This window comes from Athalia rosae, chromosome 1 (assembly GCF_917208135.1).
Source record: "Athalia rosae chromosome 1, iyAthRosa1.1, whole genome shotgun sequence".
NCBI classification, from domain to species: Eukaryota; Metazoa; Arthropoda; class Insecta; order Hymenoptera; family Athaliidae; genus Athalia; species Athalia rosae.
The window spans coordinates 5,023,317-5,049,234 of record NC_064026.1 but is presented as its reverse complement, the minus strand read 5'-3'; the positions used below and the strand labels follow the sequence as shown (position 1 = coordinate 5,049,234).

The 25,918-nt window shown below is 46.4% G+C and overlaps 1 protein-coding gene across 3 annotated transcripts in view; it reads right to left on the bottom strand.

The window, feature by feature from the left end:
• Window positions 1-25,918, bottom strand: part of LOC105684167 (probable JmjC domain-containing histone demethylation protein 2C) — a 175,132-nt gene that overhangs the window by 102,666 nt on the left and 46,548 nt on the right. For all 3 annotated transcript variants that reach the window (XM_048653575.1, XM_048653592.1, XM_048653585.1), the window contains exons 4-7: window positions 22,621-22,815; window positions 21,591-21,675; window positions 21,383-21,471; window positions 10,875-10,980 (exon numbers count right to left, since the gene is read on the bottom strand). In XM_048653575.1, coding sequence (XP_048509532.1) covers window positions 10,875-10,980; window positions 21,383-21,471; window positions 21,591-21,675; window positions 22,621-22,815 — 475 coding nt within the window. The remainder of the gene's footprint in view (window positions 1-10,874; window positions 10,981-21,382; window positions 21,472-21,590; window positions 21,676-22,620; window positions 22,816-25,918) is intronic.

The following is a 25,918-nucleotide window of genomic DNA, read 5'->3' as shown; positions in this document are numbered from 1 at the left end:
TGGAATACCGTGAATCGCGGAGCTTTCTACCACCGCTGCGACGCACAAGAGTTGGTAAATTTCACCGCGCCACGTACTCGGCTTGTTTTCATTCCATTTGATTCATTTATTTAATCATTGTTATTGTTATTTTTATCATTACGATGTATTATTTTATTTTTTTCGTTCAATTTCTCGTCGTTTGTAGGGTCCGCCACTCTCGTCTTTCCATGGTGCAACAGGCTTTACGTATCACGACGAAGTGCTCGCGCAGCGATAACCCTGTCGACTGGGGGCGGTGCGGAGATTATTACACCGCAGTAGTTGTAATAGCTGTAAAGTTTTTAATGTATAATATCAGCTGTCCTAATCGAGAACAAGTTTGCGCCGTGCACGTAACTTTATTTATGTATACGTATGAAAGGAAAAGAAGAAAGAAAAAAGAAAACGAAATGAAATAAAGTAAAATAAAGTACGCACGGATGCGCATTATGTAGATGCTGGAGGCGCTTTTGTTAGCGAGACTGTATAACTAGAAAAGTTTCGCCGTAACTCTTGGCGGTGGCTGACAATGAGTAACGAAGTTTGTTTGTATCTTTTTAGAATTTTTGGACCAGCACCAGGTTACAATATACTCCTTGGTTTTTATGTCACGCTTAATTATCGGCGACATCAGCTGTTACCGCTGTTCTCGCGCGAAAGCTCGCAGTCGGGGGAAAAAGTTGCCCTTGGAAAAGATCAAGGAGGCATCGATCAAGACTTTACAGTTTCTTCCTCCTTCCAACGAGCGTTGGCGGCGACTCGTGTAGTCAGGGCCGAAAGTGATATCGGCTTTGGACGACTTTGACCAGCGGGCTGAGCGCCAACTGGCAAACTGGTTCGACGATCTCCCCGATCCCTGTACGTAAAATCTCTGCCAAGTTTCGCTGTACGCGATACCCGCGACGCCTCCGTACGTCGATCGTCCGTATAACGAAATTTAAATCCGTGTAATACGCTACTTCGTTATCCCCGTACACCCGGGTACTTTACCGGTTCCGACGACGGAACGAAGAAGATTATCGATATCGGGTGCAATGAATTCCATCGATGAATCGTCCTCTTAATTTTTTCGACCAGTCGTGAGATTCGCGTCGGAGGTAACCGTTATCGAGAAGTTGACGGTACGGAGCGTGACGATCGGTCGAACGTCAACTTTCCGGCGTCCGTTTGTCTCTCCTTCGAATATATCCTCTCCCCCCGATTTTTCCCCTCCTCGTAACTTTGCACGGCCTCACTCCGCTTCACTCTCGTGAAATCTTACCGAGACACTCGAGTTTGCCGTCTCGTTTGCAAACTCGAACGATCCCCGACCGACGTTGTCTCCGTCTATGATATCCGTCGCCGTTGATTTCGCTTGTAGATGATATCTCGCGAACGTGGAAAAACAGATCTCCAATTTCTTATGAAATTACGAAACGCTTCTATCCAATTTCGCTGGAAAAACAGACATTACGCCGGCGTAGAGCGAGCGCCGATATTAGAACTCGGTAATTTCGGACGACGTATCCTTACGTAGGCGAACGCTCGATTTTCTCGGCTATTATACTCACGCTCAATTATTTTTGCTTACTCTCTGCCGACCGGAAGTCCACCTCTCACACGCTCGGTAATTTTGCAGATATTCAACGCGATTATAACCGTCTATATATATCCTCTGCTACACACTCATTACACATGTATATTATACCGTCTTCCACATACAAAAGTAAACGCCACACGTGTGTGTGTATATATACTCTGACTCAGGAACGACCTGGCTTTTAAATACGTCGAGTCAAAATATGCAACGCGTTGTTTCGAGGGAACATGAATAACTCATGAGCATATAACATATTCGACATTCAGACGCCTGTTTCGTAAAACTTATGCACGTTCCTTATATACTCGGGCATACGGAATACAATTTTCGTGCCGCATAATGCGAGGGACTACCGATGGAATTCGCTAATTCCTTTATAGTTACCGTCGTTCGGGTTACACGGAATCACCTCCGCCACGTAGATGACCTTGAACGGAAAGTTACGAGATATTTTCCACAAAATTGGAGAAACGAACGCTCGGTTATTGTATATACTTATAAAACGACTGTATGGCGTAACTCGAGACACGTGTGCTCGACACGTGTGCAACCGGCGAGTTGCCGCATACGGTCCGTAGTCTACACACATTCGTGTATCAAGTATTATCCCTCTGAGGAAAATAACAGGCCAGTAAACTCGTCTGGAAGATATGCCCACGTCACTTCCGCCGCGCGTTCGATATTAGTTTTAATAATACGCCGATAAAATTTAAACGAGGTAAAATAGTCGTCGGTATAATTATCGAAAGTCGCGATTGTTCGTATCGGAACGAGGAAGACGAAGAAAAGGCGAATGAAATAAAAAATGTGTATCCACGGGAAATGAGCGAAGAAATTTATTCAAAATTCGGTAATTTGTATTCGTAAAATGTATAAGTTTCTGTTTTCCAGTAGTTTCATAGCTCGGAGAATCGGTTATGCGGGCACGAGGGAGAGAAGGAAAGAAAACATCATGGGATGACTGAAGAAACTTTCCAGTGTATAAAACGCGTGCGCCTATCGAAGTAGAAGAAGAAGAAGGCGGAAGAGAAGTAAAACAGAAACAGAACGTTTTATCAGCTATACCTACCGAGTAATTCTTTGATTGTGATGGTATAAAGTTAGGAAACTTTATCAGAACTTAAACAAAGTTTGTTTCGGAAGACAAGCCCCGCGACGCGACGTTCCCGACTGAAGTAAAATCGAGGCAAAGTTTGTCGTTTTATTTTCAAGGCTGCAGCGGCATCGATAGCTCGGATACATAGCAAGAACTCGAATAAAAAGTCTACTTTGACGAATTTAACTTTGAGCCGAAACCGCCTGTGTGTCTGATTTCCGCACCGTTGGCGCTCTACAGCTACTCCGATGATTCTCAGTTTTCAACCGGGTGAATTTTTCCGGAGATTTCAAATTATATCTCATTGTCAGTACATCACGAGCGTGAAAATTCGTAGGTAGAAAATTCCTGCCCGTAGCTTCATCGATAAAATAACGGCAACGAAAAAGGGCGGGCTCGTTATCGCGAGAAACTTTTCTAGCATGCCGATCGTTGCGTAACTCGGGAGTGACGAGTTAACGAACTTGGACCACATTGTAAGGAGTGTTATAATTTAAAGGCAATCTTTCCTACTCAAAGATTTATCATCGCGAAGCGTGAACTCGGTCCCAAGTTGACCGCCAACGTGGCAACGTCTTTTCCGTAAAACGGAGAGTATCGCGACGAAGTACAAAGTCTCTTCCGCAAGACGATAATAACTACCCGGTTACGCGGTAGTTTAATTGCCAATCGAGATAGCTGCTGCAGGCCTACACACGGGGAGAGAAACGAGAAGGACGGTCTAGCGGCGTGGCTCGGGTAACGAACCACCGCGAGTCTTTGGTTCTCCGCAGAGACGACGATTTGCATACAGAGTACAGATTATACTCGATATATCTAACCGTAGGTACGTCGGGGCGTAGCCGGTTGACGCGATGCAGGTGTGGTAAATTTTTCGCATGACGACAACGGGGACGGCAACGATACGTCGGAAAGGTGAAAAACGTAAAAATAAGGGGGGCGAAAAATGGTTGTAGATGAACGCGAAGCGGATATACGCGCTGCGTATTATAGGTGGGATCGCTTCGAATGAAGAGAGAGTCGGTTTTCCTCTTCCAAAAATTCCCCGACGTTACGAACCCCGCGTGTAATTCAGGTTTCGAGCCTCAAAGAGCGAACGAACTTCGTCTGCACTCCACCTGCTGCCACGTCGGACCCGCTTGCACCTGTTCCCCTCCCTTCGCTCCTCGCGATCCTTGGCTCGAGGTGCAGATCCCGGATGATCGGGGAAGAGGAATCGACCGCGATACAAAGGACAGCTGTCCCTACGGACATCGTCTAGATGCTAGCACTACGCTCTCCGTCCAGTCAGAAGAAACCCCCAGATATCCTAGGTAAAAACTATCCGGTCCTAGTAGCTGCGCCCCTTTATCCGACCCCATATACCGCATAGTACATAGTCCTGGCATTTAAACTCAGGGTGGTTGCCCTCTGGAGCCTGGAGCAGCCTCCGAGCGAACCTTCGACGTTTTTCGTTTTTTGTTCTTTTTTGTTTTTTATTTATTTACTTCTTCATTTTATAACCTTCTTTACGATCCGAGCCACCCTGCAGGGGTATCGCGTGTTGCGTCAGAGATTCGGAGCGGGTTACCAGGTGCTCAACATGGATATATATATACATATTTCGTACACGTACGTACGTACGTTCGTACATAGGTACTACACCTCTATACGGCGCGTGTTCCGACGCACTGCTGCACTGCAGTTCCCGCACTTCACGTACACAAACGCGCAAACACAGAGGGATCGGGTTACACGGTGGTCAATATATCCACCCGGCCAAAGTCGGTACGTTTCACGCGTCCTTGAAATTGTGAGAGGCAAGGTGAAAATGAAACGTTGAAACTTTACGACGAGTTATACCGCGTCAGAGGTGTCGACCGATTTTCGAAAATCGAGGACGGAATCGTATTTTTTCCCTTCGAATATTACACGTGTATCGCGACGACAGGTGGTCCGCAGATATGTAAAGAATATATGCCCTGCAGCGGTAGCAGAAGCGGCACGGCGGGAAATTCAATCGAGCGTCTCCGTGTGTTTTTTTTTTTTTTTTTTCAACTTCGGGTACATGTATTTACGGCCGGTCGAATCGTTATTGGGAAAAAAGGAAACGACGTGGTTATTAGGGACATCGCGTCGCTTTCATAATGTGAATTCGCTCCGAGATGAATTTACTACTAGCAGGGGGATCGATACGGCGCACCGTTCAACCAGTCTCGGTGCATTACGCGATAACCGTTCATTCGTCAGTGTAAAACGCAGCGCTGAATCCCCGAGCGTTCCGTTATTTAATGAGAAACGAACCATAAGATATCTACAATAGTCGAGACAAAAGACGTTTAAGCGGGTAGTCGAGAATGGAGTGTACTGTCAGTTTCAGTACATCATATATAGATGAAATAACCTTCTAACGTCCTCGCGGAGTGAAAATCCATCTATCCATCTCATTCTCTTTCTATTGCGGTTTCGAAGGCCCCGCGATGCTTTTGTGGATACCACCACCGTTAAGAATTCGCAGAATTCGCGTTCAGAGCCGCTGAATGAAGGAATTGACGTTGGTGTACCACGTTTAGCTGGGTAACATCAATTATCTGATAGGGCGAAGAAGACGACGTTATTCATGTTGGAAGAAGAAGAAAAAAAAACACAGAAAATAAATAAAATAAAGGAAAAGAAAAGTGTTCGGAGTCAAAGCTTTTGCTGAATTCCCGCTAGAAGAAGATTCTCTTTTCTTTGACAGACATTGAAAATGGGCTAATCTGAGCTGTTGGGAGGGACGTGACAAAGTGCAGCTTGCGACCGTAGCGAGCCAACCAACGACGGTGAAGTTTGCGGACCCGGAGCTTTCAGGGTCGCTATGGCGACGCCCTCGAATCGTCGGGGATGAAAAGACACGTGCCACGGGGTTCGATCTCGGCAACAACGCTCGCTGACGGAGATGGAAACGGAGATGGAAATGTTCGTCCTTCGGTCGGCCTTCGCGCCGCGAAACGACTAGCGAACAACAAACAAATTGCGAAATGGAAAAACAAAAAAACAAAAAAAAAAAAAAAAGACGAAACAACGGTCCACAAACACCTGGGTGCAACGAGGGGGCGTTCGACGAGAGTCAGTTTCCTATCTGTAAAACTTTGATGTCGTTAAATTTTGCTGCTTCTGTACCATAACGAAGCGAAACATCCTCCTATACAGTTTGCCGCAGTAACAATTAACGTTATCGAGAATGTTCCCTGGCCGAGAGTATCGAGCATTTCGACGAGCAAAAGTTTCGACTTCCGGCGGAAGGCAGGCATTACCTATTCGATGGTGCGAGTGGCAAGGGCAACGAATACCCAACATGCCCGGCCCCGCAACGGATCGCCGTTAATTGCGGGAGCCTCGCGCTTTCGTAGCGAAACCCCAGAGGAGGAAGGTCCTCGAGTTTCTAAACCCTGCTGCACTCTCTGACTTGAACTATACCCGGCCACGGGTTACGCGCGTAGCGAGCGAGTGCAACTAATAGCGGCGTCCATGTTACGCCGTTGCTGCACCAGCGTATTATATGCAGAAGTGCATTCGAGTCGTTACCTCCTTCCATCGCCACGCGCGCGGATCGCTATGCTTCGAGTTGTTTTTAACGGGACTACTATACTTGGTTTCCCAGAAGACATTTACATCGTCCCTCCATATATACCCTTGTGCTTTCCACGCGCGCCTTCACGGTTCTGCATCAACTTTTCTTTTTCCTCGGGATGTGTGTTTTTCTTTTTCTTTTTTTTTTCTTTTTATTCTTTGTTTCTCTTTTTCCCTATTCCTATGCAGCTTGAAATCTTTTCACTGGAATTCCGAGCGCCGAGACAAAATTACAATTCTCCTCTTCCACATCTCTCTCCGAAATTTACGAGAGAATGCGTTTCGTATTTCGTTGTCACGATAAACCCACAGCACACTTACGGTAAAAGTGTTGAAGAAAAGTTGGCAAATTTCTGTAACGTTAGTTTCCGGATTACGACCATACCGTGTACATATCTAACAACGTGTATACCCAGAGGCACTCTGCGTTTATCGTTTGTTTGTTCGAAACGAGGTAATAAATTTCGTCGACAATACAGTGGCGGTGGTGGTGCTCGTGGTGGTGCTCGTGGTGGTGGTGGTGGTTCAGGTGCGCGGGTCGCTTTGGTCTAGCCTGTTAGCCGGTTATACGGGAGAAACTTTGCTCACCGATAGAAACGCCGATCGTAAAGTTTGGGATAAGCGCGTGTCGGTCGTTCCGATCGGTCGTTGCCTCGATTTAGCAACGAGACAACGAGTACGGGTGAACCTGGTGCCCCGCGAACGTAAACTCCACTCTTCGATTGTCAGCGATGTTTTCCCCTTTCCGATTCGGTGTCCGCTAATCCGGCTAATCGAAACCATCGGCATACAAAACGCGCTGCAATCGCCCCCTTCGCGTTCATACCTTCGATATACGAATGTCGTATCTCAAAATTCGCACGTCACAGGTATAATGATTTTACCCTCCGCACGATCTGCAGCGGAATTCCAAGTTTGCGGGCGAGAAAAAACCCTCTTCGTCAACGAGCTCGCAGGTGCGGTTCACCGAGTTTTAGATACGCGACAAGCTCGGCGAACTTTCATATCAGAGTTTCCTCTTCGATGGGCTAAGGGCTGAGGCGTAGGAAAAACAAAGGGGCAATGAAGAACGGTGTGATTAGCGATCGGCGGGGAGTTCCGGGCGAACGATTCCTCTGTGCGCAATCACACTTCGACGTTCGTGGGATATTTCACCCCCAACTATTTTCAGGCGATGTAGGCAAAGTGCCGCGGAAAAGTTGGAGAAAATTTTAACCTCGTCAAAAAAGTCGGGGAAAGTTCTTGATCAAGACATCTCCTAGTTCTAGACGATATCTTTGAGGGTCTGACGCGACGTAACAAAGTTAATCAGAGTTGCGTATATAGTTTCCGTGTCAAAAAAAAAACGAAAAAAAATAGCGAAAAAAGAAAGAAGAAAAAGAAAGTTATTGCTCTAAGTACATCAAGAAACGAGCTTGTAACTCGTGCAGCAATTCCCTTATCTCGTCTTGGAACGGAGAGAAGACGAGGGGGTTGTACGTAGTATATATATATATATATATATATATATATATATATATATATATTAGCAAAGTTCAAAGCGGCGTTGCTCGACTCTGCAGTATTTCTCTGCAAGTTTTCTGTTTTTATTATTTTCTCCACCTCTTAATCTTTTTGCTCTTCAAGTTATCTTCTCCCTTCACGTCTTGCTGCTGTCTCCTCCATCCTCTTCACTATGCACGGTACTTTACACTGGCTTCATGTTTAAGTTCTAGTTCTAGTCCAAGTTTAAGTTGCCGAGTCCAAGTAGCAACGGAGCTTCCGAGAATCTCTGTATATCGCGTGTCTACCGCCTCTATTCCACCGGAAGCACATGACTACGTGGAATTAGAAATGCAGTTTATGCTCACTTACCACACGCGAAAAGACGGAGAGCCTTAAACACCGATTCCGATTTCGCATGCTTCGATGGCGAGTAGGATGGACAGAAATCGTGATCGACCGATCAACATTCTATCCATGTCACGTGTATACGACTCTGAGAATAATCATTTTTGCTCGTCTGCCGTCGACCAAAATTTTTCAACGCGTATATAACGTGGCGTTTCATCTTCCGCAACCTATTTTCCCCCCCGATCTCCCGACGATGTTCCGAGTCCAGCTTGGGATTTTCCTCCGGTTCAACGTTAAGGAGAGTCACGGAGAGTATACAGAGATTACGTCGACCCCGTTTATTTTACGAGCCAGCTCGCCACGTCGAAGAATTCATTAATTTCCATCCCCCGTCATTCCGTACTACGCTACCGCTTCTATTCTACCTACTACACCGGTATTGCCGTGTGACTGACTTCAGCAGGAAACCCTCGGCGAATGGTTTTTGTCGTACAGAGTAAAGTACCGACTATAAGTGTATATAGTCCGGACTGCAGAGTACGTCGTACGAAGAAATTCACCCGCAGTCGGTTGTAACAGTGAGTTGACATTAGACTTCGCGAAACCCTGCTTGGTTTATGTATGTGAAATGTTTTTTTTTTTCTTCTTTGCTCTCTCTCTCTATCTCCTTTTTATTTCGCTTCCTTTCTTTTTCTTCCACTATTTTAGCACCGGCGCGAACGTTTTAGAGTGTCTCGAGTCTCCGCGAGAATGTCGCACGGCCCCGGCGGTTCCTGCATGCTGAAGACGACAACGGAGGAATTATAAAGAGAGGGAAGAGAAGTGGAGATTAAGCGACTTCTACAGAGGACAAAGAGACTCGCTTCCTCTTCCTCACTTCGCTTCGCCTCTCTTCTTCCTCTTCTTCTTCTTCTTCTTCTTCTTTCTTCTCTTCGAATCTCCTTCCAGCATCGTACACGTACGCGTATACCTCTTTCTCCTGACTCAGCACCGCGACCGCGTCTTATGGCCATACCCTCCTACGTATACACGTTGCTTCGAACCCTCTTGGTGTATTATTTTTTGTTGTTTTTCATCCGATCTTTTTTTTTCTTCTCCCATCTTCCTCTTTTTATTTCAGCCTTTCATTTTTGTTTCTGCGTTTATCTCTTTCTCTCGTCCCCTACTTCGATTCAACTTTCACAGCCACTCAGGCGCCCCGACGCGGCACCGGAGCGCCAGGCAATTTCGCTCGACCCGTCAAATCGCAGTTTATACATTGCGTCCTCGTCTTCCTTCGTTCCTCTTTCTATAACCCGCGCGAATCATCGTCGTTCGCAGGAAATTGTATAATTTCCTCAAAACACGCGAATCTCGAGTCCGTAATCTTCACCTTGAGAATCAAACTTCGTTCTGTACGGCGAGTTACAGGATTGTATATATATATCAATCCACGGGGTTCAGCTGAGCGTGAAAATAACTTGGACGGCAAAAAGTCGAGAGAAATTACGAGAGAATTTCTACGCGTCGTTAATTGGTGAAATAAAATTTACGCCGTGGGCTATCGCACCCTCATCTCGATAGAGAGTCTACTCGCTTCGAACGTTGACAATGGCTGTAAAAATAAAGGTACGAAACGAGTTTAGGGTGCATAGGAACCAGTCAAGACTGACTGTTCGAACGGCAACGAAACCACTTCGATGTAGCGGGGAGTCCAGGGTTATTATCTTTTGTTTCACGAACCGGTTGTCAGTTCCTCGAACCATTTGTTCCCTCGGATTCGCTTCCTTCAACTCCTTTTGCTTTCTCTTCGCTCTTCGCTCTCCACCCTCTGCCATCTCCCGATCTCCGCCGTCCCGCCTTCTGCTCTAATACTGCAACTCCGCAGCAGCGGCGCAGCGGTTGTGTATTACCTACACACGCTGTACGCGTATACGCGAGAACTTTTTTCGCGCATTTTTTGTTCTACCCCGCTATGCCGGTTCCGCTGCTTTCGTTCGGGTAATTCCTTTTCGTTTGTTCGCTTCGTTGTTTTGCGGTCGTCCCATTCCAACGCGGTGGAATATAGAAGGATGGAGATCGACCGTGCGCTCGTGAATGAATATCGTCCCTAGCCACGATTACTTTCGACCATAAATCCACTGTAGGATGTACAGAGTGTGTCTAATAAATTTTTGTCAATTTTCCAAATAAGACTCACGTCGACAACATTTTTTCTCTTTCTCTTTTACGGTATGCGAACCCTACTTTCAATTTCACGGTGTAGGGAATACAGGCGAGGGGAGTCTCAGATCTGTGTAGTTTATAGCGATGAAGTCGTTCGCCAGAGCAACGATTCAGGAAGAGAAAAAGAAAATTGTTAAAAGAGAAGAATTTTGATCACCTAGTGAGTAAAATAGCGGCAATCGATCGGCGGTAAAACGATCGCGAAAGCTTGTATGCGATACGCATAGTTCCCGTGCACGATCAACGACTACTGGGGGAGTTCGGTGTGATTCATTGCCCGCGGAGGGATGGGGAGCGCCGCGTATCGGCGATCTACAATCTCCAATCTGCGATCGGAAATCCAACCTCGGATAAGACTTTATTAAACGATAACGATTAATGGCCAACCCAACGTAATAAGACCAGCGGTAACGTTTTCCCCGTTCGAGATGGCGTACCGCTCTTTGAATTCGATTCGCCAGTACGCGATTATCCGGAACGCTCCCCCTATTCACGGTGGTACGGTACGCTTCGGACATGGAAATAAACGAGATGTGAAAAATGACTTACCTTTTTCGAGATGCTGAGGAGTCGGAGGCGGGCTTTCTGGTCTGGTCGGTGGGTGAAGGTGCGCGTTCGTTCCCGGACGTCCTCTTGGTCTGCGGCCAACTCTGGGCTGTAACAGTAGAAGTCGAGGGGAAATTTGTTAGCGAAATTTATGGAAATGCGTAATCGATAATAAAATTTTGATAGCTGTACGCCCGCAGATAATGGGAAAATGTTTGTTTTAGCAAGGTCGCGCGATATCGCGTCGTGTGCGAGTAAATACACCTCTGGAGTAGGATTTATGGAAGGTTACCCCCGAAATATCGGAGAGTAATACATCGCCATGGGAACAGCGCGGCACGAATCTGCGTATCGATTGGTTCTATTGTCGGGGCGCGTCGCCTAGCTATTTATACATCCGGTTTGAATTCGTCGTTGGTATGAGCGAACGAGCGAGCGTTGGTCCTGCCGGATGGTTTCGGCGTAGCTTTCGCTTCGGATCGTTTTTACGATCGTTATACCGATTCCCAGGAGCAACGGTGGCAGCGGCAGCTTAACGCGCGCCTCGGTTAAAAAGCTTCCGTACCACAGAACTCGGTGGAACGCGAAAGAAGTAAGGGAAAGCCGGTAAAAAAAAAGTTGTTGAGAAAAACACGAGACCGGAGAAAAAAAAAAAAAAAAGACTCCTAACTGCCATTTCGCATGCGCATGCTATAGCCGAACGAAGCTCAGAAATCCTTCTATAATTCATACGCGCGAGGATTGACGAGATGCAATTTCAGTAGTACGGAAATAATCGCTCGTAAATCGGATAAACCGGAGAATTAGAAATTGAGGAAATAACAAAAGGAACGAACGAGTGAAATGCTTGGTTTTCTCTTCCTCTCTCTCTCTCTCTCCCTCGAACTTCTCCGGACTGTACGAAGAGCGGATAATCGTCGCCGGCGGCTAACAACGATCACCCTATTCCATTCCACCCCGATGAAGGTGGGCGTACTGAGACAGGTTTCCATTAATTTCTCCTTGTCCGTTGTTCTAAGCTCCTCGTTGCGCGGGAAGGTCGAGACCTAATTATCGGCGCAATTTCGAAAGCCGCGAGAACTAACTGCTAACAATGAAAATATGCCGGAGGAAAATAATCCTCGAAAGTATATCGTTGTTAACCGGGGGACAAAGGGATCAGGGATCGCGTAATATTCGATAAATCGTATCTATACGTGGAGGTCGTGAAGCGTTTGCAACGAATCGTCAGCGAAAAACTCTTCAGCGTATATCGGCGTTAACCCGTGATATATTTCAGGTATACCGAGCGACCTCACCTACCTACCTACATTTGACTTGTAATGCGATTCAAGTATGCGCATAGATAGCCTGGGGGGCGAAGGGAGGAGAGGACCGGATCGATAATCGTTCGGACGTGACGCTGAGAATATGCGACGTTGAGTCTTACAGCACCGGCGACGAGCCAAAAAAAAAAAAAAAACAAAAAAAATAAAGTAATAAAAAGAAGCGGAAAAGAAAATTGAATAGGGGAAGAAGGAATTTTAAACTTGCCAGCTCCTACCCAGTTGCCTGAAATTCCGAAGGGCAACAATCGGGGTGGAGTACGTCGGGATTCCTTAATTAACAAGGAATTTTTCGATGACTCTCTTATAATAAAATATGCATCGATGCCATCGTTCGTTGTAGCCAACACCAGAGATACAAATACACTCGAACGTACGTACGTTAGCCGCATAACAATCACCCTATCATCGCGAGCTGGAAAGGCACGAGACATGGGTTGTGCACGTAGCGAGTACATGTCCGCATGTTGTATCTCTGCGCGTATATATTATATAGACGAAATGAAATGACACGTATAATGTTCGGTGGTTACTCTTACTGGGTAAGAGCAGGCGGAGGTTAGCAGCCCGTTGACATTATGCGGATTTCGATCCCATTATGCAGAATAAGAGGTGGGACGCCAGCGAGGAGCGAGAGAAGCGGCTGCAACGGTCGCGAGGAGGAGCAAAGGAGACGGTAACCGAGCTCGCTCTCGGATAACCCGGTGCGATCAATCTCCATATCTGTCGTCCAGGCGATATCTCTGCAGTCTACACCGATGCACGACACGAAGAAAATCTTCAACACTCGCGTCCCGGTCGGTCTCACACATCCGCGGGAAGCGTCGTACGCCGTTGAAAGCTCGCAGGGTCGCCAGAATCGCATGACGCAATTTAAACCCCCTCGTTATCCGATCAATTGATGCGATGCTTCGCCAAGAGGGAGTTTCTTTTTTATTTATGGATTTATTTGTCCCTTTTTCTATTCTATTTTTCGTCATCATTCGACGCGGCTGGGTATATATAGGACCCCGAGAGTAAATCGGATTCGCGAGTAGCCTATCTGTGCCGTTTTGATTTCCGTGTGCAAATAATTCGCTGCAGCGTCCCCTCTGCGCGTAGTCTGGTTTGTCCAACGGAAATGGAACCTGACCGAAACTAGTTATACCGCGGCATATACAGCGCCTTTGTATTACCCGGGGTCACCAATACGGATTCGCGACACGAACGCGTACCCGTAGATGAGAAATAACGCTCGTTATATTCAATGGCGTATATTGTAATACCGGTAGTTACGCGGAGATCATCTGAGATCTACAGCGCGACGTGTGCATTGCGGGAAATTATTCCAAGTACCGCGACTCGGGGTATAGGTAGGTAGGTAGGTAGGTGGGTAGGTAGGTAGGTAGGTAGGTAGGTGAATCGGTGAGCGTGGGTGAACCCCGGTAACGATAAGCGTAACAACTTCCCTCGACGAGGAGAGTAGTTCCATGAAATAACAATTTAGGAATCATTAACGGAGGGACGAGGTATTAGCGTCTTTGTTCTACTCGGAATTGATGCACGGGCTCTGTTTATTAATAGAATCGCCATAATTTGGGGTGGGAATTTGAAATTGGCTAGATTAGGGGGTTAATTAATTACCGAGCCTCGTAATAAAAGTACAAGGTCGAAAGAATCTTTCACAGTTGATCACGCAGCCCGCACGTATAACCAGACGTATTTTTACGTTGAGGGAAGTCGGAAGATAAGAAAGAAGGATAACGTCGAAGAAATTACGACAAAATCCCTGCGTCGATAACCCCGCAATCTTTGCTCTAAATTCCTCTATAATTAACCGCAAGTTTACACCGATAAATGCGTTTTTTTTTTTTTTCTTTATTATTATTTTTTTTTTTCATTAAAAGCACAGAATGAAAAAAACTAACGCCATCTCCAAGTCTGTAATTACTTCGCGGTGGAAACAGGCGCGCGACGTCGTTTGACAAATGAAACGACACGAGCTTAAGTTTCTTCTGATAACTGCCGATAAGAAAAGCTGATTCGAATTGCTCGCTGGACTCGCGACTCGAAATGAATTGAGGAAAAAAACGAGGCCGAGAAAATTAATCTTGGGCGATTTTTTTTTTCAGTTATCGATATCCGACGATACGTCGAAGATAAATTCTTCGGAGAGCGTTGAACTGACAATGAGAGAAAAAAATCGTCGCGATTCAGGGACACACTCACGTCAAAGTACGACGAGGTCGGCGGTGATGTTCAACTGACAATGAGTGGGAAGGGCGGTCCCCAGACCGGAAGCGATACGGTAGCTCGTCTGCAGCAGAATCTCACTAAAACTTGAGGTCGTTATCCATAGCGTCAATCTTCAGTCACTGAACTCCGAGTGGAATACAACTTACTGGCATTACTCGTATCGGCCGGCGTTATCATCCAACTCATGCACACTTTATTACATTATCACACCGCATTGCGCGTTACCCTGGTACAATGAGATAATTGTAGGATCGGTAATTGTTCGCGGCGACATACTCGCGGCGTTATTTCCGTCTCGCTTTTACGTAATGTTATAACTTATGATCAAATTGATTTAATCTTGCGATAAGGTTTTCTTCACTTCCGCTTGGTACCCCGTGCACACACGATCATACCACCGGATAAATCTGTTTCAATTTGACGGATAACTCGAGAGTCCGACTCGCGTTTCTCGAGGATTGTGATTGGCGCGTTTAGAAAATGAGACTTGTTATAGAAATAAAAGTGAAACGAAACGTAATGTGAGGTGGGTAACGTAATTTGCGAGATTAATTTAATTGTGCGACGTTAATTGATCGTCGTAACGACGCGCAGAATTCACTTTGCGAAACTTCGGTTGTTTCCTTCGGTTTCGTACGCGTATCGTGCAATTAATAACTCGAGGAATAAAAATGTAAAAAATGAACAACAAAAATAAAAGAACGAAACAAAGTAAAATTGAGGAGGTCTCAGCCCGCAACTGGCGGTATATTTTAATTGCCTTCAACCGGTAGCCACACTTGCGCACTTCTCACTGTACGAGAGGACAACGGTGACACTTTCCTCGAATAAAAACGTCACGCCGCAGAGATTGCTGTTGCTTTATGCAGAGGCTTTTAATCTTCGTACTGCAGCGGTCTCATTTCAAAACTGACACGCCGGGCATCACGGGCGTAATAATAAAAATCACTGACGGATTGAATGCGCCGATTGACAACGTTACCGCTAGCTGGTATTTGTCATTACTAATTTATCGCCAAATTGTCTTCTCCGATTTATTCGTTTGATAATTCGAATAAATCATCAATTGTGCGTCATGGTTAATAAAATTATTAAATAATTAATCGCCGGCGAAATATCCGCACAGGCGGCAGACTACAGTTGCTGGCAAACTGTGACGCGAAGAACGCGATATGCTCACGACGTGGTGCTGCCGCCTACTGGAGCCACGATGATATCGCGGCCCCCGAGCCACCCCCACGAACCCGCGGGACTCCGACGTTCACCTTGACGCCGGTTCCGGAATATGCTATGAATAACGAAGTCGAGCACAGGGAGGAAGTGATCGGCGATCGGGAGAGTCCGCCAAAATGTACGATTTATCCTCGATCTCGAGGCTACGTTGTGACTGCGTACCGGTTTTCGGGTTTCTACGAGGAAAACGATCGCGCTGACGGTGACGATTTTTCCCCATGGAGTTTAACGGTCGCGAGATTACAGAAAAAAAAAAAGATTTCACCTCCTCGGTAACCTAGTCAGCAATAAAGAAGTCCGCCTCATTTGTCGACCGCGTGATATCCGCCGATATCAATCTCGAGTGAAATCGGAACGTCGATGTCGTAACGAAGCGCGGGACTGATCGATGATCGTTACGTTAACTTAATTTGTCGGATATTTGATTCGGATATCGTACCAACACGGAGTTTTCGAATAGGCTCGGTTGTCTGGCGGAACAAAGGAAGGATGAAATTAAGGGACGTCAGAAAAGATGAAATTTAAGTCAGATGAAAACACCGGGGGGGGTGTGCGTCCGAGTAATCGGACTCTGAGTGGTTTTGCATTATTTATTTGACCCAACCAGTTTAATATCACCGCTACATCATTCACAAGTTTTACCCGCGTCGACTGGCTGCCCAACTTTGTTGGGGAACTAAAACTTCGGTAAGAACTCACCAAACAGGTGGATGGAGCTCCTCCTCCTCCTCCTCCAACTCGAGCTTCGCGGAGTTGCGAGGATCTTGGAAGAAGCGGTAAGGCGGGAAGCGAGAGCCGGGTAATACGGTATATCGCACCCCCTCCCCCGGCAAAGCGGAGGAGACTCTCTATACGTTCACCCGACCACGCGCCGACGATGTCACAGGGTCACGACCCCTGCGAACACTCGGACAATCCCGGCCTTCGACGATATTCCTATTCCTTCGTGATATTTACTCATGTTGTCGCCTAAACTTTTGCCCTTTCGTCAAATTTAGCCGAATAGATTCCTAACTCGGGTTTGACCCAATTTCTTCTTTTTTTTTCTTTCTCTCTCTTCTTCGCTCCGATAATCGAGTCCTCGCGTATGATACGCGTACGGACAGGTGGCGGGTAGACGTCTCTCCGTGGGAATTAGGTGACGGAAAGAAACGTTCGAATCGATATTATAATTGAGACGTCAGTCGGCGTACATAAAATTCGTTAATCCGATTCGACGATGGAGATGTGCGCAGGGATTTTGTTTGGAGATCGCAATTTCCCGGGGGAGCTGGACGGGTCGTACACATAGACGGTAAATATATATAACGCGGAGACAAAAGCGCGAAAAATTCTTAAACCCTCGGTCCGATACAAATTACCAGACCACGTAACCCGTCTGCATCAGTCAACGGAAGGGGCTATTAACCGTCGCGGACGTAAACACAGGCGTCGAATCCGTCGCGGGGGTATGAAATTTGCAAAGGGTAAATTTACTACACGCGTCCCCCTGCGAATACATAAGTATGTGTGCAGCAGACGTATATACGGGCGTTCGTACACGGTATATAAAATATATGGGGCATTCCACGTCAAAACGAAGACGTTCGAACTCAGGTAATGGTCTCCGATTTACCGATCGATTGATCGCATTGACGAAAAGTACGAAATATCAATTTTTTAACAAAGTACACCTTCGATTTTGATGTTTTTCATTCGAAAAAAGTGACGGAAAAGATGGAAACGAATGGAGTACATCCAATAATTCTTCTCCCTAGAATGTCCCTGCATGTGTTTAAAAAACTGTCAAAGACGATCGGAGACGAGTGAGTTGAAAAGTGTTCGTTTCGACGTGGAATGCCCCATATACACGCGAGGGAGGGTCGGTTATCGTCAACGGGACGGGCACCGTCGCGACGCCACTGACGCTCTCCACCCTCGACGGAGCGAATCAATACAGCTCTCGTCGTCCACGGCACCACCGAGAAGTATAAAGCTCTCCGCCGATTGGACGGGGCGACTGTTTATCACGGGTGTCAGTGGGCGCGGGCCTCTCGCTGGTGCTGCTGTTGCTCTCGAACGAACGAACGAACGAACGAACGCCTCTTCCCTACCCCCCGGGTGCACAGGGGTAGGAATAGGGTATTACAAGCTCTTCGAACGTCCGACGAACGGAGCAGCGGCAGCGTACGGGGCCTTTGAACTTGGAACGACCTGCCGAGGTTTCCATTATATCAACAGGAATTATTAAACCCCCAACCCCCGCAACCGGGCAAATACCTACGTCTGTGTTTCCCATCCCTACTCTCCGGCCCTAGTCAACGCGGAGTTTCTATTACCTGGGGCGAGGCGAGGCGCGGCGAAACCTCCGCTCAACCAAGGGTGGGAGAAAACGAAATTTCTTCCTTCGGATTTTCGGGATTTCAGGTTGCCTCTTGTTGTTTTTTTTTCATCCGGTATACATAGAGACGGAAACCGCGGGTACGTTATACCGCGCGTCTGGCCTACCATGATACGTAATAGGTGGGTCGCTGCGACGTGTAACACTTGTACGTTTTTTGGGGTGGTATTTATTCGTGGACGTATTTGTGTGTATAAACCTGGTGTTTATTCGAGTATAATTCAGAGCGAAGACTTTGATATTTACGGTCTGTTTCTGCGCGAAGCAAACAAATAAAGGAGACAGGCCCCGGCAGGAACACTTTGATCTACCCTCTTTACGACGTTACCCTGGTAAATGGCGGCGCGGGGGGGGGGGGGGGGGGGGGGGGGGGGATACCGTTAAGATTCTCTGAAACGAGAAGAGTCGATGCCGCGATGCGGAACGGAACAATAATTATTCGGAGGCAGAGTAGCAGCGGCACTGAAAATGCCCGAGCCTTCCTCACCGAGGAGGAGTAACTGCAGCGAGGGAAATAAAAAGAAGGGAAGAAGAGGGGAAAATAGACGAAGACATCGAACGACGAACGACGCCAAGTTGTTTCCAACCTGTAGAAATATTTGACAGACGCCTATATGACCGAACAACAAACTTTCCCGCATTTAATTAATCCCAGTCCCACACTCCTCCGATTCTCTCTGTCTCTATTTATTGCTCTCCCTCTACCCAGTAGTTGAAAAGTTTTTGTTGTTCCAGACGTCTGCGGCAACTCGTCTCCGCTGACTCACTCTGAAATGGGGTGATCGGCCCTGTTTGTTCACGATATACCCGCTGAACTCGAACTTTAATTCGTACCTCCATTCATTTTCATTAATCAAATTCCAGAAGAAGGTGGAAAAAACAGAGGAAGTTATTCGCAAATCTGTGCAAAACCCACCCTTGGACGCCTCGCGAAATAACGGCTAGGTCGGCCGGTAATGATAGTCCGTAGTGCCGAGTAGTTCTCGTGACTTTGGCAAATAAAGGAAGGCTTGAGGTTCGCGGAAATCACCTACATCTTCGCCGCTGATCTTGGGTTAACTTAACTTCTAATATATTCAGCACGCGATGCTTACAGGGGGAAAGGAAGAGATCGCGGCACATTTCTGCACGGGTTAATTCGCGTGTTCACGTAGTTTCGTTTTCTATAAATTTGTCAAAATAAAAATCGATTTTTATACAATTCGAATTATGATAATTCGCGAGCCTTGTTTCGTAGTCACCACGAGAACCCGTCATTCGATATTTCAAGGTGGTGGTGGACACCTGGCTGGATGTCGAATACCTTTGACAATGAAAATCGTTTCACTCGAAGAGTGTCGGAACTGTCGGGGGTACTAGCGTGAGACGTTAATAGGTGATCCGATTTCGATACAGTGGTGTAAGTGTTGCGAGTGGCTGTGTAGTAGCTTTGGGAGGCGGCGGACTCTACTCGGGTTTCGTCTGGTTGGCGCCGCTCCGTATTACGTGAATAGAATTCGAAGGCTGCGCGTCCCTTTTGACCGCGGGGGATCGCAAACTTCGCCTTCCATTCGCCTCTGACTCTGCGTAACTACGGTAGGAACGCGCGGGACGATTTAATTGACTCAATCGAACGAGATCGTGACTAAATGGGGGATGAGGGGGAGAAATAGGACCGGCAATCCCGAGTTCACGGGTACGTTTACACGCGAAGTATATACGCACACACACACATGTATATCCCATATACTTATACCTCCTATATCCACACATTCGTGGTGCAGAGACAACGATGTCTGCCTGCCGGTATTTAAACGGCAGCGAGTCGCTGTCGGTCGGTCTGCCGCGAGGCCCTCCGCTTTCATATTTAACGAATATCAATGCACAGGAATACGCGCGCGCGCGTATTGATGGAAGCGTGTGCATATTTCGTTCTTTACGTTTTTTTATTTTCACATTTTTCGGGGTTCGATGATGTGTTTCCGACCCTCCGCCAGACGTCGATTCCCCGCAATGATACGCGAACGTGCGTTCGTACTTATTTTTTTGTTTTTTATTAAAATTTCAACGTAATTTACTCACTGTTTTTTTGAAACAAAAATTTTAATTCACTTTTTCTCCAACCGAATGAGGAAGAAACATCGTAGAGCGGAGAGAATCGACGCCACAAAGAGACACCCCCTTATTTTTTCGTACTCTCCCTCCCTCTTCCTTCGGCGTCGCGCGTTCATTACTTCTACTTCTTTATTCTCGGCGACAACCTTCGCGATGAACGATCACGTTTCACCCTCATTCATCCGTGCGACAGACCTTGGCAAAGTTGTACCATCAGGGTTGAAAGAGATCGGGGAATTTAATATACAGTTCCGGATTTTTCAGAAGCAATTCTATGTAAACGACTGCGAGATATATCGTCTACCGTATATTTATTCAGCTTATCAAATAATGTAACCAAACAATCGGCACGAGCGACGATGTTTTTTCGCTACACGGGCTATCGCTAGAGCGGATATTAGAATGCGACGCTCGTCCCACTAATTTTTCACAAAGAATGTCGAACTCGTACTTTCAAGCCAAAAAGAATCACGCGGTGAGTCCGATTGGGGGTACAGGGAAAAGAGCGAGATCAATCGGACACGTGCGAGTGAAATGAAAATTCACACGTAAATCAACGGCGATAGCGATCGCGATTCCCGAAGAAGAGGTGAAAAGAAAAAATATAATAATTGAAATAAGAACGAAATATAATTATAGTGAAAAATACGGGTATTCGGTTGAAATGAATATTTATAAGAAGTTATGCGAGGTAACAAGCGTCCGCGTGAACGAGAAAAATGGGCAGTCATTATTTGTTTGTTTCTTGTCCTCTTTTATTTTACGGCTGCAAAATACCGCGAAAGAATGAGGGCGCGATGGAAAGAGGGAAAGTGGCGGGTAGGGAATGCCTGGGCCGAGGACGGAAGTAGAAGTGGAAGTGGAAGTGGAAGTGGAAGTGGAAGTCAGCGGGCTACGCGGATCTCAACATAGCAACAGACGCTATTCGCGGTCTCTTCCCATCCCTGGAAAATTCAAGCCTCCGTCATCCCCCTCGCATGGAGGCGAAACCCTCTCGAGTTCTCCGCGAACTTCGCCCCCGCGCCCCCGCGCCCTCCGCCCCTCGTGCCTCAGGCAACGCGTTCGCCGCCCCTACGCCCATCTTACCATCCGCTCTACCCCTGGGGCCGACCCTCTCTATTGATTTCCACGTTTAAAGGGAAACGTTCCCTCCACACTTCTTCGCTAAACGCGAATCTGAATCATCGACGATTCATGCCGCACTTCCTCCTATGATCTACAAGTTTTTAGTTCAATTCACTCACCATTACGAGGGCGTGGGTCAACGCGGTCGAGGACCTGGATCTTCTCGGTGTCATTCCAACTACCTCCCCCCTCATTATACTCTCGACGACTGCGATCAAAGGATAAAAAATTCACAAATTACAAAAGTGAACAGTCGAGTTTCCCAATGAATGTTTGGCCATGCGAAATATATTCGATAAATATCGACAACGAAATCACAGAACTCACCTCCATCGCCGATCAATCGCATTTGCACCAAACTCGGATCCTCGTTATGATCTTCGAGAACGGTATCGTCCGTGACGGTTAGATCCTGAAACAGATCACGAACGAATGAAAGAAAAATGTAATCGGGAGTTGCGTTCGTCCTCGGTTGACAAAATTAAACCAAGGGGAAGATGACGGAGCTGCAGATATCGATTATCTCCGATGGCAAGGCGATAAATCAGAACAAAATAGTTTCTGGGTTGGCAACGAATTATTGGCTATGGAAACAAAAAACGAAAGGGAAGAAAAAAAAAATATATTCGTGATCGGTGAGTTCGCGAGGGGATATTCTGCGGCACAGAGAGGGAGAAATGGTATATAGAGCGCGAGAGTTTCCAGCAACTCGGCTATGAAACGAGAAAAGAAGTGGGATAGAAAAACAAGAGGAAAGAAAAGTTCAAGTTAAAGAAGAAGAAGAAGAAGAAGTAGAAAGTGAGACGGGCGAGTTGGGGAGGGAAAAGAGTTCGGAGCTTCGCCCGAATAAATCTCAAGTTTAAAATAACCGAGTTGGTGTTGGCAAGCAGACCGAGTCTCAAAGTTGTTGCGCGATATCTAGCTTGCCTGCTTGCAGCCCCTGCGGCCGCGACCCTCGATCCCGGTACCGTATTATAGCTACACCTCGGTATATAGATCGTACATGGGTCATCCCACGAGACTTTTTATTTCCCTCGAGCGAAACACACCGAGAAAAATAGGATCCATTGCCGCACCCCCATCGGGTTAAATTATCGCCAAACTTTCACACGGTTTTCTTTGCACTTTTTGTTTTTCGCATTCCTATACGTATAAGACGAGACATACATACATTCTCACTCGACTAACTCGACCGCGGCTATTAGATAGAATTTTTCCAAAGTCACGTCCCAGTTTCCCGGTTTCCCATGCGTATTATATCTATCTCAATTCCAGGAGTGGGATATCGATATTTTTTTTCTCTCTTCTACGTTCTTCATATTTCAAGTGGGAAAAACCTAGTTTAAATTTTACTCACCTTGGTGGCCTCGTTGTATCCAACGATTACGGCGGTGTACCACTGGGTTGTACCCTCAGCCCTGTACACCTCGACTCGGAAGCCAACGAGGACGCTCGGCGTCGTCAGCAGTATTCTCTGTCCATCCTGCATCTCGGCCCATCTTCTCACGGCTCCTGCCCAAGGTGGCGAGCTCTTCGTGAGCTCCCAGTCTTGCTGTAAATTCAAATGAGATGATAATAATGACGACAATGCGACAAACAATTATAAAACAGTTCTCTAATTAAATATTATTCAATCAATTAACATTCGTCGAGTGTCGCAATACAACAGTGTATACGTAATTACGAAGGCGCGTCAGCTGCGCCAATCGCGCATCACGAATCGATCAGCGGGTCGAATCGAGGCAGCCCGTGGTATAAAACTGTGTCAGAATTTGCATTCGCCGGTGTTTTTCCCACGCGAGATCTCGATAGGTTCGATGGTTCGTAGTTTTTTACCGAACCGAAAAATAAAAAACAAAAAAAAAAAAAAAGGAAAAGAAATCTCGTCGTCAGTTTCTTGGCTTAAATCAAATCCGCGGCGCGTCAGTTTCTAGAAAAAGAATATTTTTTCCATCCAAATGGTCAGAACCATTTAAAGCGAAACCAACTTCGTCGGTGTGCCTAATTCGAATGCAAAATCCCACCTACAAACCTACCTGAAGATAACGTACCTAATTAACGTTCAAGTACGCCTATATGCATATTACCACACGCAAGTGCAGCAACAGTCACGCAGCTATGAGGTACGGTATAGTAGGTTGCGGAGTATCTACTTCATAATTATGCATCGACTCCGCGTCTCGAACTCCAACTCCAACTCAGCTGTGTTCCGTAAACCGTAAAGAACTATCCACGTATATATCCACGTATGTATCGATGAATAATATCCTGGTGAAAAACGTGTCGACGCTACGCACACCTAAATAACGTGGTTACAGCTAAAAATATTACGAGTACGCCGAGAGGATGAATATTCAACGATTATGATTAGAAATCGATCAGACTTTATGGTATAATATACGAGATAAGCGATGGACGTAAAGTCGAACACTTTTAGTATTATACCAATGAATCAGCACCATCATCGTTGATGGTACATAAAAATCTGGAGCAAAAACGACCGTTGTATAGGAGAAAGAGAAAGTAATTGCCGTAATATCGTTAATCTAGGCTACGTCCGAGCAACGGAACGTTCGGTTGCCACGGCACGTTATACTATATCCGTATCGAGCTGAAACGTACGTCTGGCGATGGCGGTCCCTGCTTAATGAGGTGAGCAATAAGATCTCGCGAGTCTTGTGTGAGCGACCCTATCTCTGTATCTGGTATACGCTCGTGCGGGTTGATATTCCGGTTGATCCGGTAGACTGAATTTTATGTTTATTCATTGCCAATTATTTACGGAATGACGAGGAATGAAAAAAAAACAAAAAAAAAAAACAAAAACAAAATAAGAAAATAAGATGAAATAAAAATTCGACGCCTCGAGAACGCGGTCCCTTTCTGTAACACGGTTCGACTCCGTGCGGTGGACATGATATTCTTATTTGACGAATTATCTCCATCCTATACATTATATATATTATAACTTTTCGTTTTTATTTTTAGTTACGAAATGAATTACCGCTCCGCGCGCGGTCGAAACAACAATCCGTTCTAATCATACAGCGGTAACGTAGGCGTCTATAGAGACCGTACGGTTCAATAGGTTAATTGAGGCATTGTACGAGGACCACGTGCCTGCAGAAGATTGTCAATAAGGGAACTTATACGTCACACGTATATGGAATATAATAATAATAATGATAATAATAATAATAATAATAATAATAATAAAACATCGCGAGATAACCGACGGACTAAAATAGAATCATCAACTATCGAAACCCGCGACTAACTCTCGAGCGAAAGCCTGCACGAGCGGCCGACGACGTTTGTGGGAACGAGAAAACTCGCCTCGATACATTCGACGTGCATCCGATATGTGTTATTTGCAACACGGTCGTCCTATCTACGCTCTAAATGCAAAGACCTGTTGTAGGAATGAAAAAGAGTCTTCTTCCACGTAGTGTAACTACGTACCTCTATTCGTGTCGCTTCAAAGGTCAACCAACTTGGAAAAGCACTTGACGGTTTTACGGAATGGTGACTGGTGAGCGAGTGCGAGTCGGAGCGGAAAGAATACGTGCATGGGTGACGGAATAAGAACACTTCGATCGAACCACCGAAGCAGAGGTGACGACCCTGAACTATGAATGCCCGGAGCCTTTCCTCCTCGAACCACTTGGCTCTTCTCTTTCGTTCGACTCCGCGAACCGCGCTGGCACCATCCCCAACCATCGGTATAAGCGAGAACTTGTTACCCCTGTTCCGTTGGCAACGGATAGGGTGTTCCGGGGTTTGCGAGAAAAAATGATGACACGCGTTCAACGAACATGGCAAAGTGCATGCGATGGTGAATTTTGGTGCGGACACGTCGGTCCCGTTAATTTCGGGACGAGATCGTTGCGAGATTCCGCCGAGTCGGCCGACGTGTATTACGAGTATAATGAGACGTTACAATACGATGCAAAGATGCACCAGGGAGGATTAATTCGTAGCGGAGAATGGTGAGCGGGGGAGATGCGGGGAACGGTCGGCACCTCGGGGAGTAGAAAGTGCACGTCGAGCCAATTGAGGATACGAGCTGCCGCGTCATTTCCGCAATTAAATTCAATGAAATTATTCCGCTCTCGTACCGCTGCTTATATTCACAGTCACAAGCCGCCGATTGCTGCACCTCGAATTACAAATCACAGAGCAGTAGATAATTGTTTTAATATATCGCACCGTATGGTCTAGCCGTTCTTTGTAACCGTTTCCCCGACATCTTCGAGCATAAATCTACAGTTGTACGAAACCCGACTCCTTGTATCAGAATTCATTAACTTTAATTGTTTCTTAGTTAATATTCCGATATATCTCCTTATGTTCGGCGGCAGTTTATCTTCCGTCCGATATCAAGCGCGCGGTTTGTATAAATGAATAAATTCGCCGCGCAACGACTCCGTATACAACCAACGTCAGATATCGAGGCTTCGAATACCTAACGCAAACTTTTGTGGCAAGAACTTTTTAACGGTAAAAGTTGGTCCAGTTTAATTACTTGGAAACAATCTCGCCCACGTTAGCCACCTCCCGGGCGCATTTCTCGCGCCGTTCTTTCCGCTTCCTAGCCGTTCCCATATCTCCCTTTTCAACCCTCTCCTCCCCCGCCCCGCCGGTTTCCTTCCTCT